The sequence below is a fragment of the Pseudovirgaria hyperparasitica genome (assembly GCF_010093815.1).
Source record: "Pseudovirgaria hyperparasitica strain CBS 121739 unplaced genomic scaffold EJ05scaffold_6, whole genome shotgun sequence".
Lineage (NCBI taxonomy): Eukaryota > Fungi > Ascomycota > Dothideomycetes > Acrospermales > Acrospermaceae > Pseudovirgaria > Pseudovirgaria hyperparasitica.
In genome coordinates, this window is record NW_022985554.1 from 961,380 (window position 1) to 978,432 (window position 17,053).

Genomic DNA, 17,053 nt, shown 5'->3' on the forward strand with positions numbered 1-17,053 from the left:
GGGGCCAGCCCGTACAAAAGCCTATTCAGCGCCAACCAATTCTTGCTATGTTCATGACACCGTCATCACATATCATATGTCGACTAGAACATACCGAAATTACGACGCAGAGGCGTTTCTGCGCCTGCACTGCTACTGGCCGCTGAATACCCCGAATCATGGTCGACATCATCGATGTCAATGTCGAATTCGAGTTCTTTGACGCTTTCACCGCTTGATTCGGTGGCTTGGCCATCCCAGCCCTTTTGTTGTGCACCACGAGTGTTCCAGCGCAAGGTGCGGGAGATGCTGTCAAACCATTCCGTGGGTTGGCTAAGAACTGTCGGAAAGGGGTACTGTGATGCTGCGATGGTAACGTGATCGCCAGGGCGGAGCTCGACACGACCTTTCCCATCGAAGGAACAATAGGCCGTGGCGCGAGAATTGCCAGGGACGGCGACTTTGAGGAGCATGGTGTCGTTGAGAAGCATAGGACGGAAAGAGAGGGTATGGGGGCAGATTGGAGTTAGCAGAATCGCAGGAATATCGGGGTGTACGAGAGATCCACCGGCTGAGAGAGAGTATGCGGTGCTACCGGTCGGAGTACTGAAAATACAGCCATCGGCTTGTACGACTGTCAAGAGATGATCATCGCCGTACAATTCCAGCTGTGAGACGTAGGGCGATGGGCCACGGTCAATGACGAGCTCGTTGAGTACTTCGTATTGTTCGGACTCAATATGATCTTCGCTGGAGACGCTTACTCTAGAAGTGTTCAATGCTGCTCGATACACGGTGCAAGTGAAGCGCATGCGAAGATTCACTCGCATACCAGCATCGCCCATAACCGTGTTGAGTTGCTCCTTGTAGTTCTGGAATTGGAAGTTCGTGAGAAAGCCTAAGCTGCCGAGGCTGAAGGACAAGATCGGAGGAACAATTCTCTGAAACAGCCAGCTAGTAAACAGGACGGTGCCATCACCGCCTAGAGTGCAAACTAAATCGAACTTCTCTGGCGAAGACCAGCAGAGATCCGGCGTCCAGTAGCGGAGCATATTTTGAAACCGTTTATCCTTGGCGAGCAGGCCAGCTTCGTCAAATCTCTTGGATCTGCGTAGTTTCGCATCAACGTAAACATTGACACCAACGTCGGAACCGTAGCGCGGTGTCGTGAGCAGCCATTCTGCGAGCTCTCGTGTAAGGTGCACCAGCTCATTGTCTCTGGCCTTCGTGATTATCATAATGTTTTTGAAGGTCATCTTAATCGGGCGACGTTGCAGCTGTTTCGAAACCTCTCGAACACCCGTGGCTGTCTGCATGAGTCTGGAATGCGACATGCTTGCGACATCTTGAATCTCTTCCAGAACCTTATCGATATTAACAGCATTATCGAATTTTTTGTGAAAAAAACATGGTGAGGCCAGTGCTGCAGCCTTGGTGGCGGTTAGGCAGTCCGGATCTAGTCGTAACGATGCCAGTGCTTCAGAGAGCCTGTTGCCCTGCGAATACTCTTGCCGCGACCCAGGCTTCTCCCACAGACCGTTCATCGAGTCTATTGATATGTTTGAGGTGGATGGAGGTCTTGATACTAATGCTTTGATAAGGGTTTGCTTCGGAACGTCGAGAGATTGGGCAGCTTTGTGGTGACGACGGTCCTTTATAGTCGTCCGAGGGGCAGCGCTGTGAAATTCAGAGCGCTCTCTTTCAGAGCGCAGGATGCCACAAGGACCGGATTCTCGGTAGTCGATCTGAAGCAGAGAATCGTGACAGGCGGTTCGTGGAGTGGAGAGAGCAGACCCGGAGGTGCTTATGAATGTGGAGCTGTTCACTACTGCATTGTGTTGATGAGGCTTATGTTCGCGAGGTGTGTCGACATACAATGTCGAGGCAATGGAGGTGGGCTCGAGAGGGCAGGGGGAACACGTAAGATGCGACTCTAGGGCCTGTAATGTTATGATGGAGGTGGCCGAAGCAGCGGAGGAGATGTCAGATCCGGCGATAGAATCATTTTGCGAGTGTAGGTTGGTGGGTGATGGCGTACTGTTGGGTGAGATCATACCAGTAGGTTCTTCTTGGATCGGCATTTCCATTTCGGCCGGGGCGGGGGTCCTCGGGGGATCGGGGAGATCAGGTCAGCTAATTTGCGGTGGCTGCGGGGTCGGGGTGCGCGGGCTTTTGGCTTGGGATTGCGCGTATGCACTTGTGTATGCGGCACACAACACAGACGATGTTTTCTTTTTTACCGGAACAATGCCCGAGAATGTATGCAGACGACCTCGTGAGCTGCAAGAGGGCCTTGAAGAACAGAGAAGCCGACAAAAAGACTGAAATGGTGAGCCGTGGTTGGACGGACGTACTTCCACTCAAGGTTGGCTCCAACTGTGACAGTGATGGCGGCTGCAGAACGACCAAGCCTCAGAAAGCTTCTAGGCACCGCACAGCGAAAGCGGTGAGGAGTAAGAATGATATGGATATATACAAGGAATAGGATACGAAGCCACAGGCTCAGTTGAAGATGCAAAAGACACGAAGAGCGAAAGCGGGGAGCTGCAGAGATACCTCACAAATTGTAGACGCCGCAGCGTTCCTATATTGCGTTCGCGCCTCGTAACATGAGCCCTCACTGTCGGAGTATATGTCTCAATTCTCTGCGAGTGAGACCATCAAACTTGCTGATGCGAAGCGTGTATCATCACCGTGGATCCTCAAGCCCGGTAGCTAACATACTCAAGTCTCACAAGTGCTAGTTCTTAACAACATGGATCGGATGCTTACTCGTGCTATCAGCTTCCATAAGGTACCTCCTCAATTTGTTCCTTCGAATTGACCGATGGTCGTTCTTTGATGAGAGCTCATGTCAACGGCAGCTGCTGTGTGACGGAATAGAGGACACTCTTTCGCAAACACGCCCATAAAAGACCGTGCCGAACAGTCCCGTCTGATCGGATTCATCACGTTGAGATGTCAAATAAATGCAGCAAAAACTTGTTCATCCCTGCTGACACGTGTATGCGACAGATAACAAATATATCACACATTGACATCTCCACCGCTCCGCACAGGTAAGCCTGACCGTCTCAAGCCTAATCCCAAAACATGTAATTATGCTTGTCTCAAAACATCTCGCTAAATACCACCCGGAGACCCGTTGCCAATATTCGGTAAGCTCTCCCAGAATTAGTGGTCGACCTTTCTTCACCATTCCGATACAAGTGTCAGAGCCCCACTATTTTTCGACTTCGGCTAGTCTCAAGAATCTGTTCAAGGGGGAGAGGGGCTGCACGGTCTCTATCACCGTGCTGGAACGGGAACTAATGCAACGATCGGAGGGCCCTTCCCTTTGTCCTTTGTCGTGTAACGTTATGTGAGGAACTTTCTCCCAGGCGCTACAATGCATACTCTCAACATAATTATCGTACCCATCTCAAGCCGCATCATCTATCTCACTGATCCTGCACGCGGATAATCGCAAGAACACGCCGACAACTGAATCCAAATAACATTTTTATTAGACTCTAGAGCCGTATCTTGATACAATGCCATGCGACCATCTCATGCCAATACATGATTTTGCGACGTCCCCGCAATACTGCAACACCGCTAGGCGTTAGCATCTTGAATGATTCGTGGGTATATGTTCATATTCTTCAACTCTCATAGCTACTTATGCATTACTCGTCCTTTTTTCAGATTTATTTGCGTCGGTAGCTCACGGAGGAAGTCAAAGGTTCTTTCCTTCTTGCCTCCCTTCCGGATACTATGGATCACATCGTCGATAATCTAAGCACCCGCAACTTGACTCGTTTCGTCGACCTGGAACCCGGACTTAGGAGAAAAGCATGGCATTGACCTGGATACCGCGTACAACTGGGTATGGCGCGACCTTATCACTCTCTTTTGCCGCAACATGCTCTATAGACGTCGGTTTGCCGCGAATGACGATTCAACTACTACCTAGGTGTATAGATACAAGCACCGTCGCGTCCGATAATCTGCATGCACCAAACATGACGTATGCGGGGAAGCTTTCTCGCTGTCGGCCAGCACCAATCAGGACGTGGAGCTATGGTGTGATATTCAACACTTATAACAACGCCTCTGCATAACAAACATCGTCCGATCCTGAGTCTTCGATACAACGCAATCTCGCTCTGCCACCATCCTTCCTGCTTTGCTCACCAAACCTACCAACGACTACACCACCTCCTATAATCCCACGACACACGCCAATCTTTAACCTCACAACCTCTTCTTTCAAACTCCCAAAATGACCTCCCAACGCGTCCTCCTTCTCGGAGGCCACGGCGCGATCGCCCAATTGATGACCCCGCTCTTCCTCCGACGATCATGGAGCGTAACATCAGTGATCCGCAGCGCCGACCAAATCCCCACGATCCGTGCCCTCGGCAACGGCCAACCAGGCACCATCGACGTGCTGATTGAAAGCCTCGACGACGTCAAGACCCAGGCCGCGGCGCAGAGCGTCATCGACAAAGTGCAGCCGAACTACATCGTATGGGCAGCGGGTGCGGGCGGTAAAGGCGGGGCAGAGCGCACGTTTGCTGTGGATCGCGATGCTGCGACACACTATATACGGGCTGCGGCTGCATCGCCGGGGGTGTCCAAGTTTTTGATGATTAGCTATATTGGAAGTCGGCGTGGTCGTGCGGCGTGGTGGAGTGATGAGAGCTATAAGGCGGTGCAGGAGGTTAATGATGGGGCGCTGGCGAATTATCATGTCGCAAAGCTGGCTGCCGATGAGGTGCTTGTAGCTGCTGCAAAGGAAAGGGGTAGTGAGTTTGCGGGGATCTGTCTGAGACCGGGCACGTTGAAGGAGGGTAGTGCAACGGGCAAAATTTTGCTTGGTAAGACACCGGGTCGGGGTGAGGTGCGGAGGAGTGATGTTGCGGAGGTTGCGGTGCGGCTACTGGAGCAAGATGGGGTGGGGACTAGATGGTTAGATTTGGTGGCAGGTGATGAGGGGATTGATCAGGCTATTGCGAGAGTTGTGAAGGAGGGACTTGATTGCTACGATGGAGAGGGCTGAACGTTCGAGTTGGAAAGACAAAACTTCCGGATTGTGGATGTTACAACCCACGACAAAATGTAGGATAAGCAATTAACGAAGTGTTCGTTTATATAGTGTGCTATGCGCTACTTGGTACTTGGTAGCCTTTGGGATATCTTTGAAATACGACTTTGATGAAACAATTGCCTAACGCGAGGACTTGTCAAATGGGTAGGGAATTTACTTCCGCTCAGCATCTGCCTGTTTCTGCAGATCAGCCTCGACACCGCGCTGAAGGGTTTTGCCACGGTCGTGTTGCTCTTGAGCGGCAGCTTTGGCTTGCTCATCCCCAGTAAGACCCGCAACAGCTCCAGTTAACACACCTCCAGCGCGCTCTTTTAGGCCCTGACCAAGATCACTCAGTTGTCCTTGTGCCTCTTGTACCTTTCCCTCTTCATTCTGACGTTGGCCTGCTTGCTTGAGCTGCTCAGAGCCCGTAATGCCTCCAATAAATTCTTTGCCGGAGCCTATGGTTTGATTCCAAGAGCCATCTGTACGGTCTTTGTTATCTGTAGCCACGCCATCAGCGGTCGCAGTGACAGGGCCAGCCTTGACAGTAGCATGGGAGAGATCTGAACGAGCTTCGGCTTCGGCCTGTTTGCGGTCGGCAGCAGCCTGGTTATCGTGAGTAGAACGATTTGTAAGCATACATCGCCGAACATACTTTATCACCTGGATTGCCAGTAACGGCGTGAATGCCACTCTGGATGGTGCTTGAGACAGAGTCTAGAGCGGATTGAAGAGTGGATGTTTCCTTGTTCGACATGCTGGAGGTTGGTATGAGTATTTGAGGATGATGTATTGACTTTGTTTGACGAGATCGAAGTTGAATATAAGTAAAGAGCAAACAAGGAAGAAGATGTCAGTGACAGATTTAAATATCCAAGGTCTGAACGCGCCTTGCATAAGGCCGCGACGTCTTCACGGATAGGTGCATGTGAAACATGACGTCAGTCAGCCACACGTCCCCACCACTTCCACAACGTTGGGCCATTCAGACCAACCTTGACAAGTGAAGCATCCTGGTTGTGTCCAGTGTTTGAGCGAGTCTGCTGATACTTGCAGCGCCATCCCGTATTGTATCTGCTCTTGGAGCATCCACATGGAACGGGTAATGACGCAAGATGTTGCGACTCGACGGTGATGCTACCCCCGATGGAGAGTCTAGGCTGTGATCTCGCAATGCTTTAAACTTCAGCAGTGGTCTATTTGTTGTGGTTGTCATAGAGTGTTCCACTTTTCTCGGAAATGTCAAACGGTGTTGCTGGTATCAGCCCATGCCCTCCATGAACGCCCTAAAGTCTCGAACTTCCCTGATCCACATATAACGAACGCATATCTCTTGGATCTCGTAGTAGAGCTCTTCAGGGGGTATCAGGGCCTTTCGTACCAAGTTACGCATGAACAAAACCAAAAGCTTCACAGATCTTCTTTGCGCTTCCCGTCCGACTTCTCCTTGCTCTTGAATGGAATCGTTGCTTTCGTATAGTGATGTATCGGGTATGACAGTCTGTCTCTGGCCCATCTTCTCGATGTGACGCAAGCCGTGTTGTATGTAATTTCTGATAGGGTTCAGTGAGTCAACACGTAGGGACTCTAGTGTACCATTCTGTAACAAGCCCGTCAAGAGTTCGAGGGTATTTAGATCCACTGGTAGGCGCGCAATAATCTTGTCCGCAGTCTCAACTGGATGTGAGCTTTCTTTTATACGTCGAAGAATTCCTTCCTTAGTATTGTCTATCGGGATATCAATCTGCGAATTTGACTGTGATCCAGTTGATATTTTATAGGAACTCTGTGCAGTTGATCCTGTAGTAGATTGTGCTTCTGGTGATTGTGAACGCTCGTATATGTCTTCGTCCTCCAGGATCCTGACGAAATCATCCAGCACGAAGTGCATAAGCTCTAACTCAGAGAGCGTCTCGAGGAGATCTCTAGGCGATTGATGCGAGATACGCATGAGTGTATCCGCATGCAATATTTGTTGTACGAGTAATACTCGAACTCTGTGAATCAGTGGCCAGCTCATGCTTTTGCTCGTAATTTTGCTTATTTCCATACTTTCAGGTTTCCGGTCCAGTCGCTGAATCACTTCAACCCAGTGCGAGAGGAAGGGATTATATCGCATAGGGGTCTCGGCATAGATCGAGTAAAGGAGGTATTCGCAATGCAGAATACGCGCGAGAATAGGTAGGGACGGTTCGCACGAGCCTTGATCAGAAGAGTCAGCATAAATCTTGGTTGGCTTTGTAGTAGAGTTTGTGTACCAGTAACAGCACCTGCTTCGAGCAAGTCAAGTTTCTGTTTGAGCAGAAGTGCATCTTGAAAATTCTCCGTCACGTCTGGAGCGTCTGTGCTACCTCCCCGCGCTGCATTGCGAATGTCTTTGAACTTGCTGCTTGTGTCTGCGAAACTCGAGCAAACGTCGGAGAGCAAGGACTCCAGCCTTTCGGCTATTGTTTCGGATATCTCCATAGGGACCGAGAAGTATATATGATATGGAGATCGAGGAAATGAATCATGGGGAACTTGTACACGTAATTGTGGTACTGCTGCAACGTTGCTGGTAAGCTATGGTCCACGGGCTGGAGTTAGAACCTGCTTCTGCTGGAAGCTTTGGGTGGGCTTGGCAAGCTAATCTATTATTGATGTGGGCTATCCCGACATACAAGTCCCAATCCTCATCTGGGGACATTGAAAGTACAACTTTGATCACTGCATAAGTGCACAGGATGCGGCATGTTACTTTCAACACGCCCTGGTTAATTATAGGCGTAACACATTCGATAAGTCCGACCTCATGAAAAACCCGAAGGCTTTGAACCAAAAAGAAAAGTGGTATATTACTATTCAAATCCCCAGTATTAGTGCGACTACGGAGAGACCGATTTCACATATACAGAACGACGCGCAGCAGCTCAAGCACTTGCTATGTTGGGCTAATGACGGCCATTAACAGGTGATGCACCGCAGTCGTATTCGGAAGCGCCGGATATGCATAGTCACTAGAACTGACCCATGCGTCGACCATGGATGCGAAGTTGCGAGGGTTTTGTGAGACTATCCACCAGAAGAAAACCATCTGCCATCATGAAGGGTATCGCTTTCGTTATCGGTAGGTTATCAGAATTTCAATATGATATACCTACAGCCCGTCAGTGACTGTTAGAGGACCATGCGCAGGTGTACTTACAAGGCGTGAATGATGCCGGGAATGTAACCCAGGATAGTCAACAGGATGTTGATGCAGAAGTCCGCATTACAGCCGCGCTCGAGGAATACGCCCAATGGGGGAATGAAGATGGCGAAGATGATCTTGATGATATCGCTGAGGAGAGTGTAAGCGGTTTCTCTCTCTACTATACACACGATAGCACGGAAAGACTTACGAAGCGGTGAAAGGCATGGTGACGGGTTGGTGTCGTTGACTTGGGTAGCTGAGTCAAACTAAAGTAAGAGATTGGAGATGGATGTTCAAGTCTTGAATGTATGGAAGTAACAGTAAGAGTGTGGAGAGGCAGGTCCACGTCTTTATGAATGTCGGAGAAGTGTAGCGGTGGCCGGACAGCAAATAACTGTGACGTAACTTAAGAGGCCATAGCTCCTACCATTCACTCAGCAGGCTTTAACTATTATTGCTAGTCATGCCTACCTGAGACACCCCCGCCACGCACACGCTTGCCTGCCCTTTCATTTACTGCCGGTCCCCCAATTATTGACCGGCTATCCTGCACCACCTGCACAAGCAAGAATGAAAATGCCTAAGCCACAAACGCGCAAGTCCCCGCCATCGCTGTTTGGTTTGTTTGTTTCTGGCTGAGATGTATAAAAGGTAGTTAATTACAACCGTTCTGGATTGCTATAAAAGTGGTGGCACCGACTTCCCATACTCTTTGTGACACAGCAGTCATAATCTACTCGTCCAACTAACATCAGGAAAGTCCGCTTAGTAGTACCCGCAAGCTTGAACGACGGCCGTGTAAAGTACAATATTAGTATCAAGTATCGACTCTATCGAGTATCAATATTAGTATGGCATGATCGACGTCTGCAACTGGGACTGGGTCTGGGCTTTCACCCTTGTTGTGACGGCTGGCGGTGGCTGGTACCCACAACTTACGTCACCCGCGACAGCGCCACATACATCAGCCACAGATCGAACATGTCAATCGTTCGTCAGCTGGCGATCAGTGTAGCGGATGCGCGTCCATACTGCTACATAGGGCGTGCATCGTCAGGAAAAATGTGCCGAGCGGCTCGTACGTTCGAAAGTCATGTTGCGTCGCAGGCTTGCAGCATTGAAAAGGCCTCGTAAGCTTTCGTCCGCCTTTGAACCGCTATGCGCTTATGCCGAGACCCCCAGAAGCATCACGTCACACGCGCAAGACATGGCAGGGATTTAGACTGGATCGAGACCGGGTATCGGCATGAACTTGAAGATAGAAGCGCTCTGTGCCCGTGGTGACAGAACGACACCAACATCGACAATTTTCCAAGTCCAGCTCCCTCATCACCTACCGATTCCACCAAAAGCCAACTCGCTGGGTCGTCGTAGATTGACGTGGTAATAATTGGAGATGATCGGGGGATGGAACGCTAAGCTTTGCGCCTTTAAGACAGGAGTAGCCGAATTGGTATTGCGTCGATCGCACCCGACCAAACACTCATCCACATGGCCGATGTAATCAACATATCACTCCGTAATCTGATGCAGTATTTATCGGCTCAACGTTCTAGCGTTTACTGGTGATCGTTTTTGTCGCCATTTTCTCCATCTCACCTGATGGACAGGACCCTTGTAACAAGCCCTAGACGGCCAAGGTCCATTTTCAGCACTACACACACAAGCTGGAACTTACGCTTTCAAAACAAAATAAAGTAGGTACCGTCTCAAATTTCTCCTATGTAGCAGAAGTATACAAATCATAACCACGATGCAAATTGTATTCCCATGTCGTACGAGATTTCGTACATAGATATGGCGCACATTTCTCATCTCAACATCAATGTTTCGCAGAGGACGCTTAAAGGAAGCGAAGATCATCTTCACCCAGCGGAGCCCCATGCCAAGGAAACTTGGCAGAACTTCATATGAAGACATTTCACGCCAATCTGATTGGAGTTTGTTATACATTGATAGGATCTACTGTAAGCGCTCATATCTGCTATCCCCATGGACCCACTGCGGTACGGTCCTATTCGGGTGCCCCCTTGATAAATGGACGATTTCCGCAATCCTAGGTCGATGATTCACCCCCTCACATCTGTGGAATGGCTGACCGACAGCAGATAGTGATCAATTTCGCTGGTATGTACACATGTCACGGATATGAGATACTGGTTGACCTTGGGTAGCTGGCGGCGGGGCCGGGACCGTTGAGGCATTCGCATGCCATCCACTCGACACTATCAAGACACGTATGCAGTTGTGTCGCGTTGTCGCGAATGCTGGCGTACGTCTACATTGATATCATATTTACGAAATATCCTATAACATGTCTAGCCGAGCCTAAGTTTCATTGGAACGACTACCTCAATTGTCACCCACGAAGGAGTCTTCGCCTTATATAATGGTCTCTCCGCAGTCCTTCTGGGCATGGGACCAAAGATCGCAATCCGTTTCTCCAGCTTCGAATTCTATAAATCCTTGTTCCAAAAACCCGACCGCGCGCCCCAAAGCCACGTACTCTTCTTGAGTGGTCTTGCTGCTGGTGTCACGGAGGCTATAACCGTCCTCAACCCCATGGACGTGCTCAAGATTCGGCTGCAGGCACAGAAAGCTGCCTCTGCACAGATCTCACCCAATGCTACAGCCCCGGTGTCGGCACGCCCAAGCCTCAGTGTGGTCTTGAAGAACATGATCGAGAAAGAAGGTGTCTTCGCACTCTACCGCGGTGTCGGCCTCACAGCAGTCCGCCAAGGCACGACGCAAGCCGTGAACTTCACCGTTTATAACATCCTCAAGGATTTGCTTCGCAAGTACCAGCCCGACAAGGATGTCCTGCCCAGCTGGCAGACCATGGGAATTGGATTGTTTGCAGGCGCATCGGGCCCGATATGCAATGCACCGCTGGACACTGTGAAGACGCGTGTGCAGAGCACGACGGGTAAGTTCAGCGTGTCGCAGGTGCCGGGCATGATCGCGGTCGTAGCGAGAGAGGAGGGTGTTCGAGCGCTGTGGAGGGGGATCACACCGCGGCTATTGCGTGTTGCGCCAGGACAAGCAGTGTCCTTTACGGTATATGAGTTCTTAAAGGGCCTGCTGCAGAAGTCCGGATGAGGAAGGGCTGTGTATGGCGTACCCGCGGGTAAGCAACGCTTTGACAGGAGACGACTTAGTGTCTTACAACTTTGAAGAGCTGACGACTTGCAACGGGAGAGTAAGCATCCTAGACAGTAGCATGATAGACTGCTTCCTGAACGCCAGCTCAACCAGCGACACATTCGCATTTGAGATGCGACCTCTGCTTCAGCTCTCGGCATGGCTATTTACGATAGACCGAATACAGATTTATAGGATCATCTGCGCCACTACATTTTAGAACAAAGCTTGTCATATTTTTCAGCTGCATAGATACTCCGACCCTAGAATCTCCACTTCGATATAGACATCGTTAGACTGGGAGCGTAGTGGAAGTGCAATATCCTTTCATAGTGACTTCGGCGTAAGCACGCACCCATCCTGAAGAATCGACAGTATTCCGAGTAGTGTAGGATCAGCGGATAGCTGCAAACAAAATTTTTGTGATAATAATTTAGGTATGACCTTCCACGAATCTGAAAGCAGTCTCTGGCATTGACGAAGCTCGATTACCAAGATATTCAGTGTCCCACCAGACTTTCTCGCGCCAAAAAAACCGAGACTGGACAAACGTTTTCTTCTCCGAAAGACTCCGCGCCAAAATTCAAAGGATGTCAGAGAAGACACCATAGTATATAGAGATGGCAAGTCTCCATTCATGCACCCAAGAAAGGGACATCTTGGTCCAATACACTCCGCCACAGGTATGCGCCACAACTCATAAGAAAAGCCAAAAAATCGAAGTATGTAGCTTCCAATTATACCACATATACCTACCTTATTCCATATGTCCCCATAGCCATGACATCAAAAGAGTGTCTCCCTTCACAGCCTTCCTCAAGTACCCTGGGACTAGCAGGCGATCCTTGTGATGCATGACTCTCCTTCCTGTAACCCGAACTTAGCGGCGAAATAGATGAGCTACTCAAACTACACTTCCACTGTCTGACGAAACTCGGCGTGCTCAGACCGACACTAGACTGCCTCTCGCCGACTTTTGCGCTGGCCCACATAGCACTCAGCGGCAAGCACAGCAGTGCAGACGTCTGCACCAAGCTGTACAGCTGCGCAACATCACTGGTAAACTGCACGAGTGCGAACAGACTGGGGATCAGGAAGGTTTGCAGGCTCATGACGAGAAGGACCTGCAGTGGGCCGAATGCCCGGAGGCCGATGGTGCGGCGCTGGTAAATCGCACAGACGAGTTTGCCGCAGAAGATGAGGGACGTGGTGCAGATGGTGATGGTCAGCAAGATGTTGCATGCTTGTGGTAGCCATTGCCAGCCGGACGTGATTTCGTTGTCGACGATGGCCTTTGCGTTGATCGCGCAGAGGCAGAAACGGAATGTCAGAGTGACAAGCGCGAGCGCGAGGGATATGCATTGGATGACTATACGTTGCCAGCGATACGTTGCGATTGTAAGCATGACGCGGATCTGCAGATTGAGACTTGCGAGAATGCATGTGTACACGATGAAAGGGAGAATGGCGGCGGTGACAGATTGCGCGGTGATGGAGGTGGTGATCCGGGAGGTGTCGCCGGTGAAGTAGACGTAGGGATTCCAGTATTCGGTAGTAAAATATACTGCTTGGAGCAGATTGCGGATTGCGTTGGCAGTGAGGCCAATGCAGTTTGTGATGAAGATTATGGATCGTCGCCTATCAGATTTGGTGAGGGTGAGGAGGAGGATGAGCAGCGTGATGCTGGCACCGAATTGGCTGCCGTAGTTAATGCAGGCTCTGGTGGCATACAGCTGCCATCTCGAGAAGTCTTCGAGGGTGATAGACATAGTTTCGTACTCCGGGACGACGGTGATGTTGATGGTCTGGCTGAAGGGATCGAAGCTGCCATTAGTCGTGTCGTTCGTAACGTCCATCGTGAGTAATTCGCTCAGCGAATTGACTCGTATTAGACGGTTGAGTAGTGTGCATATGTCGAGTCGTGGATCTTCGATTTGAGTTTGGGGATGTCGCTGATGAACAATGACAAAGGGGCGAGCTTTATGACTTGAAAAGATAGTTGGCGATGGAAATAAAGAAAGCTAAGGTTATAGAAGATAGAAGAGCTTATACTGAGGTACCCGTAACTGTTCAATACAATATAGAGATGACAATACCTACTTTGGACGGCTCGTGTATCTTGACCAGGGGAACAATACGAAGCCCAATAAGGTAACTCAAGGATCCACGGGCGGGACAGGGATGTTTTTGGCGAGCGCCGTACACGAAATAATCTGATCCGCGCAGAGGACAATACTAACATATTCATCCCCCAGCCAGACCACTTTATCTTCTTCGTAACCTTGCATGAGAATATCTCAAATGGCTCCCTTTTAGGGTGTAAGCAAACATTGTGCCTATCGCGCCTGGGCTCGCATCTCGCTTGTTGGGGATGCCAAAGTCGTGATTGCTTCCCCCGTCAATCATTATTCGGCCCTTCGCCACGTGTGCCGATTGGATATTTGGTAGACTGATAGTTTCCCGACTCGCCAATAGGATCATAGAACATGGGCGTTTCTCCGATCCAAGAATGAGATATCTTCTTGCTCTAACGCCGAACTCTAGTCGTCAGAGCCAGTATCACGAATGGGCACGGCAGAAACACTGGAACTCCGACATAACTCTGTTGACCGGGGGTGTTTGGCCCACGCACGTGATCACGCGTCACGGCGCGTTTCCCTATCAGGTCGCTGAGACGCGTCTCGGCAGGTTGAGGTGCCTTCACAGAAGACGTTGACATCTCTGCACTCACATTAACGCTGGCCTCACCATTTTCATTCAGATGCTGGATAGTACCTTACTCCAGCTATGATATCTCCACGATTCGTGATCGAGAATCTGTCCACAAAGAACGTCACCGTGCTCGCAGCGCACTTGAATAGTAGATATGAAATTATCGGCCATTCTGACGATGTGCTCTCCGTTCGATTGGAAGAGGATCGAGACAGAAATATTGAAGATAGAGACGGTTTGCTTGGCATACTTGGTAAGTCGACTAAGGCAGCACATTTTGCAATATTGATATATCCCAAAGACTTCTGCCCCAACTTCGTGCTTTGCCACGCCAGAACCACCCTGATGTTGAAGCCTGCACCAACTGCTGGACACCCCAATGAGTATTCGGCTATCGTAGACCCCCAGAAGGGCGGTCCAGCAGCAGTCGCACTCAGAGATGGCGATACTTTCTACTTCTCAGAAAAAGAGTTCGCCATGCAACTAAGGATCATGCCAGAGCATAGTGTCGAGGAAATTCAAGTCACATCATCTCCCCATGGAGAGCAGGATTCAGCAAGACATACAAGTGGGAACGTTCGCGCAAACTCAAGCCGAGCGCAAGCACTTGACGGTTCTTCTCGCGTCACACCCCATGCATCTTTCATCAAGATTGATACCGTTGCTGAGACACCCACCATGATTGAAGGCCGGCACAGACACGCATCGAAGTCACCATTCCTGAACGGGGCTAATGACGAGCGTCCTCCTGCCACGATCTCAACTGAAGCTTCCGATGTCGGCAAAGCTACCCGAATACCTTTCAATCAGCGGGTTCGATCTGTCGCCGCATCTGATGGAGAGACAACAGACGAGGATTCCGAGTCTGAAAATATTGAAAACTTTGTGGATCAGAGCAAACCTGCCGTTGCAATAAATGGCGAACCGACACCGTCGGAAGATGTATTCTCGACTCCCATGGACCGCAATGGACCGACCCGAGCAGATCAAAATAAAGATCAAACAAAAGCAGTCATTGTTGAGATATCTCAAAATGTACAGTCGCAATCAAAACGGCGCGCAACAGGGGAAATCGAGAACGAGAGCAAGGGACCACCCAAGAAGAGGCGACAGAGTCAAACCTCAACTGATGACACGCCTCAGCGTGCTTTCAAACCAACAAAGAGAGGAGTTGGAAGGCCGAAGAAGGGCGCTGCTTCAGTATCATCTGTCACACCGACGAAGCCAGCAGGCTCGTCAAAGCAGTCGCCACCTGGAGCAGCAGGTTCACTAGAGGCTACTAGTCCACGTCCCCGGGTCGCTTTCAGCAGTAGTAGCAAGATACTTCGAACATCAGCCCATAGGAAGTTCTTGACAAGCGTAAAGTGTAAGGTGATCGACAACGCCTTAGATGAGGATTTCGACATCTTTTGTGTAGGCAACGATGGACTCAAAAAAACAGGCCAATTACTCATGAGCGTTGCTCTTGGACGGCACCTTGTGACTGATCATTGGGTCACGGAGAGCAGTAAGACTGGCTACCTCCTTGCAGCGGAACATTTCCTTCCAAGTGACCCAGAACATGAAGATGAATGGGGCATGCGTATAGCGGATATAGCTGGAGACTGTCGCACCGAGCTCTTCGCCGACATCATCGTCTATATCACACCCGCGGCGAAAAAGGCTTACGGCGCTGGCTTTAAAGAGATCGAGAAGGTTTTAAGGACAGCTGGTGCTAAGGAAGTGGTATCTGGCTCACATCGAGATCTCGATGAGGAGACTAAATATTGCGTCATTGTCAACGAGAAGTCGGACTATGATGCTTCCGCATTACAGCAGGCCGGACACAATCTCTATTCCAAGGACATCATCTCGCTCAGCATACTCCGAGGACACTTAGATCTGACCAGCGCCGAGTTCCGAATTGAAGTTGAATCAGCAAAGAAAGGTGGAAAGAAAGGTCGCTGAATATACTGCTTAACGCAGCCCTCATTCTAGCTTTATGACACCCCAAGTAACAGAGAGTATGATTGCATGACATGATATACAGCATTACAATAACATACGACCTCAGACGCGATACTGTTTCCGAAAGTGACAACGCCGAAACCCAGCCCCGCGTGCTCAGATCGAGACTAGGTGCGTCCAGTCAATTTACCAGGATTTCAATCGGGAGCGGCCACATAGAATAGACCGCCTTGGCGTGCTTCAAATCGTCGGTCTTGCATCAGTACACAGACAGTACCAACGCTGCGAACTGCAATAACCATATATTGAGACATGGAATACGAGACCGCTCTGATTACTATATTGGGAGCGAAGGATTTCACTTCCGCTGTCCCGACATCGTCACGCCTTTACTCCACCAACAGAACTTGTACATCGAATAATAAGGGTATTCATACCGCTCGACATAGATACCAAGATCAAATGCAGCTAAGTAACATGTGGAGAGTGAGGTCAAAGAGCGTTTGCTGTCTCCCTCTTGAACGGGTGAAGTCAAATTTGCCAATGGTACCAGCAATGGTGTAGCTGTTCACCCGTCAATCAGGGCCAATCACTTGTAAGATCACACCTTAAATCTAAGTATGTACTATTCCAATGAAAACAAGATGTCATGCGTTATAGAAGTGTCAGTCCAGGGGCCCGTCTATATATGAGATCGCCTTTGCTGCCTTCTGCGGATATGACATGGATAGTATCATCCGGCCCGTGACGCCGACTCGTTTATGCATTCTCATCTATCGGCCATGTCAACTCTCCTGTCGATGTTCTTCGCGTCTTCTACGTAGCTTACTATGCATCTGTGGCCCGCTCATTTGTGTTTCATCTATTTCCTTGCCAAGGACTCGGTTTCAAGAGAGCAACTGAGGACCGCAAAATACAAATCTTGGTACAAGTGATAAGGACATTCCTGGGCTTTAAGAGTGCGCAAACATCCTTTCTACAAATTTTCTTTCTCGATATCAAGCACACATCTCCTCACGTGGGTCACC

The 17,053-nt window shown here is 49.8% G+C and overlaps 9 protein-coding genes across 9 annotated transcripts; 4 read left to right on the forward strand and 5 right to left on the reverse strand.

Annotated features, from left to right (window-relative positions):
- Positions 1-83: 83 nt before the first annotated feature.
- Positions 84-1,523, reverse strand: EJ05DRAFT_492596 (NAD kinase; the record flags this gene model as incomplete). The annotated part of the gene is made up of 1 exon (XM_033746043.1): positions 84-1,523. The coding sequence occupies one exon, from the start codon at positions 1,521-1,523 to the stop codon at positions 84-86; it is 1,440 nt and encodes a 479-aa protein (XP_033601590.1).
- A 2,024-nt stretch (positions 1,524-3,547) lies between these two features.
- On the forward strand, positions 3,548-4,163 carry EJ05DRAFT_334573 (uncharacterized protein). Its single transcript, XM_033740871.1, has 2 exons — positions 3,548-3,602; positions 3,698-4,163. Exon 2 carries the CDS (start codon positions 3,816-3,818, stop codon positions 4,080-4,082), a length of 267 nt encoding a protein of 88 aa, XP_033601591.1. The 5' UTR covers positions 3,548-3,602; positions 3,698-3,815; the 3' UTR covers positions 4,083-4,163.
- EJ05DRAFT_531433 (NAD dependent epimerase/dehydratase) lies at positions 3,987-5,023 on the forward strand (the record flags this gene model as incomplete). The annotated part of the gene is made up of 1 exon (XM_033749027.1): positions 3,987-5,023. Exon 1 carries the CDS (start codon positions 4,244-4,246, stop codon positions 5,021-5,023), a length of 780 nt encoding a protein of 259 aa, XP_033601592.1. The 5' UTR covers positions 3,987-4,243.
- Positions 5,024-5,123: 100 nt separating this feature from the next.
- On the reverse strand, positions 5,124-6,062 carry EJ05DRAFT_334350 (uncharacterized protein). Its single transcript, XM_033740870.1, has 2 exons — positions 5,709-6,062; positions 5,124-5,659 (listed from the first exon to the last, which is right to left on the reverse strand). Exons 1-2 carry the CDS (start codon positions 5,808-5,810, stop codon positions 5,225-5,227), a joined length of 537 nt encoding a protein of 178 aa, XP_033601593.1. The 5' UTR covers positions 5,811-6,062; the 3' UTR covers positions 5,124-5,224.
- On the reverse strand, positions 6,004-7,652 carry EJ05DRAFT_334334 (uncharacterized protein). Its single transcript, XM_033740869.1, has 2 exons — positions 7,312-7,652; positions 6,004-7,255 (listed from the first exon to the last, which is right to left on the reverse strand). Exons 1-2 carry the CDS (start codon positions 7,517-7,519, stop codon positions 6,315-6,317), a joined length of 1,149 nt encoding a protein of 382 aa, XP_033601594.1. The 5' UTR covers positions 7,520-7,652; the 3' UTR covers positions 6,004-6,314.
- A 515-nt stretch (positions 7,653-8,167) lies between these two features.
- Positions 8,168-8,450, reverse strand: EJ05DRAFT_499570 (UPF0057-domain-containing protein; the record flags this gene model as incomplete). The annotated part of the gene is made up of 3 exons (XM_033746862.1): positions 8,168-8,189; positions 8,238-8,372; positions 8,434-8,450. 3 exons carry the CDS (start codon positions 8,448-8,450, stop codon positions 8,168-8,170), a joined length of 174 nt encoding a protein of 57 aa, XP_033601595.1.
- A 1,865-nt stretch (positions 8,451-10,315) lies between these two features.
- Positions 10,316-11,324, forward strand: EJ05DRAFT_499571 (succinate/fumarate mitochondrial transporter-like protein; the record flags this gene model as incomplete). Its single annotated transcript, XM_033746863.1, has 3 exons — positions 10,316-10,352; positions 10,400-10,497; positions 10,548-11,324. The coding sequence occupies 3 exons, from the start codon at positions 10,316-10,318 to the stop codon at positions 11,322-11,324; spliced, it is 912 nt and encodes a 303-aa protein (XP_033601596.1).
- A 397-nt stretch (positions 11,325-11,721) lies between these two features.
- On the reverse strand, positions 11,722-13,329 carry EJ05DRAFT_334010 (uncharacterized protein). The gene has a single exon (XM_033740867.1). The coding sequence runs from the start codon at positions 13,220-13,222 to the stop codon at positions 12,119-12,121; it is 1,104 nt and encodes a 367-aa protein (XP_033601597.1). The 5' UTR covers positions 13,223-13,329; the 3' UTR covers positions 11,722-12,118.
- Positions 13,330-14,000: 671 nt separating this feature from the next.
- Positions 14,001-16,181, forward strand: EJ05DRAFT_334641 (uncharacterized protein). The gene is made up of 2 exons (XM_033740872.1): positions 14,001-14,331; positions 14,380-16,181. The coding sequence occupies exons 1-2, from the start codon at positions 14,154-14,156 to the stop codon at positions 16,023-16,025; spliced, it is 1,824 nt and encodes a 607-aa protein (XP_033601598.1). The 5' UTR covers positions 14,001-14,153; the 3' UTR covers positions 16,026-16,181.
- The last annotated feature ends 872 nt before the right edge of the window (positions 16,182-17,053 follow it).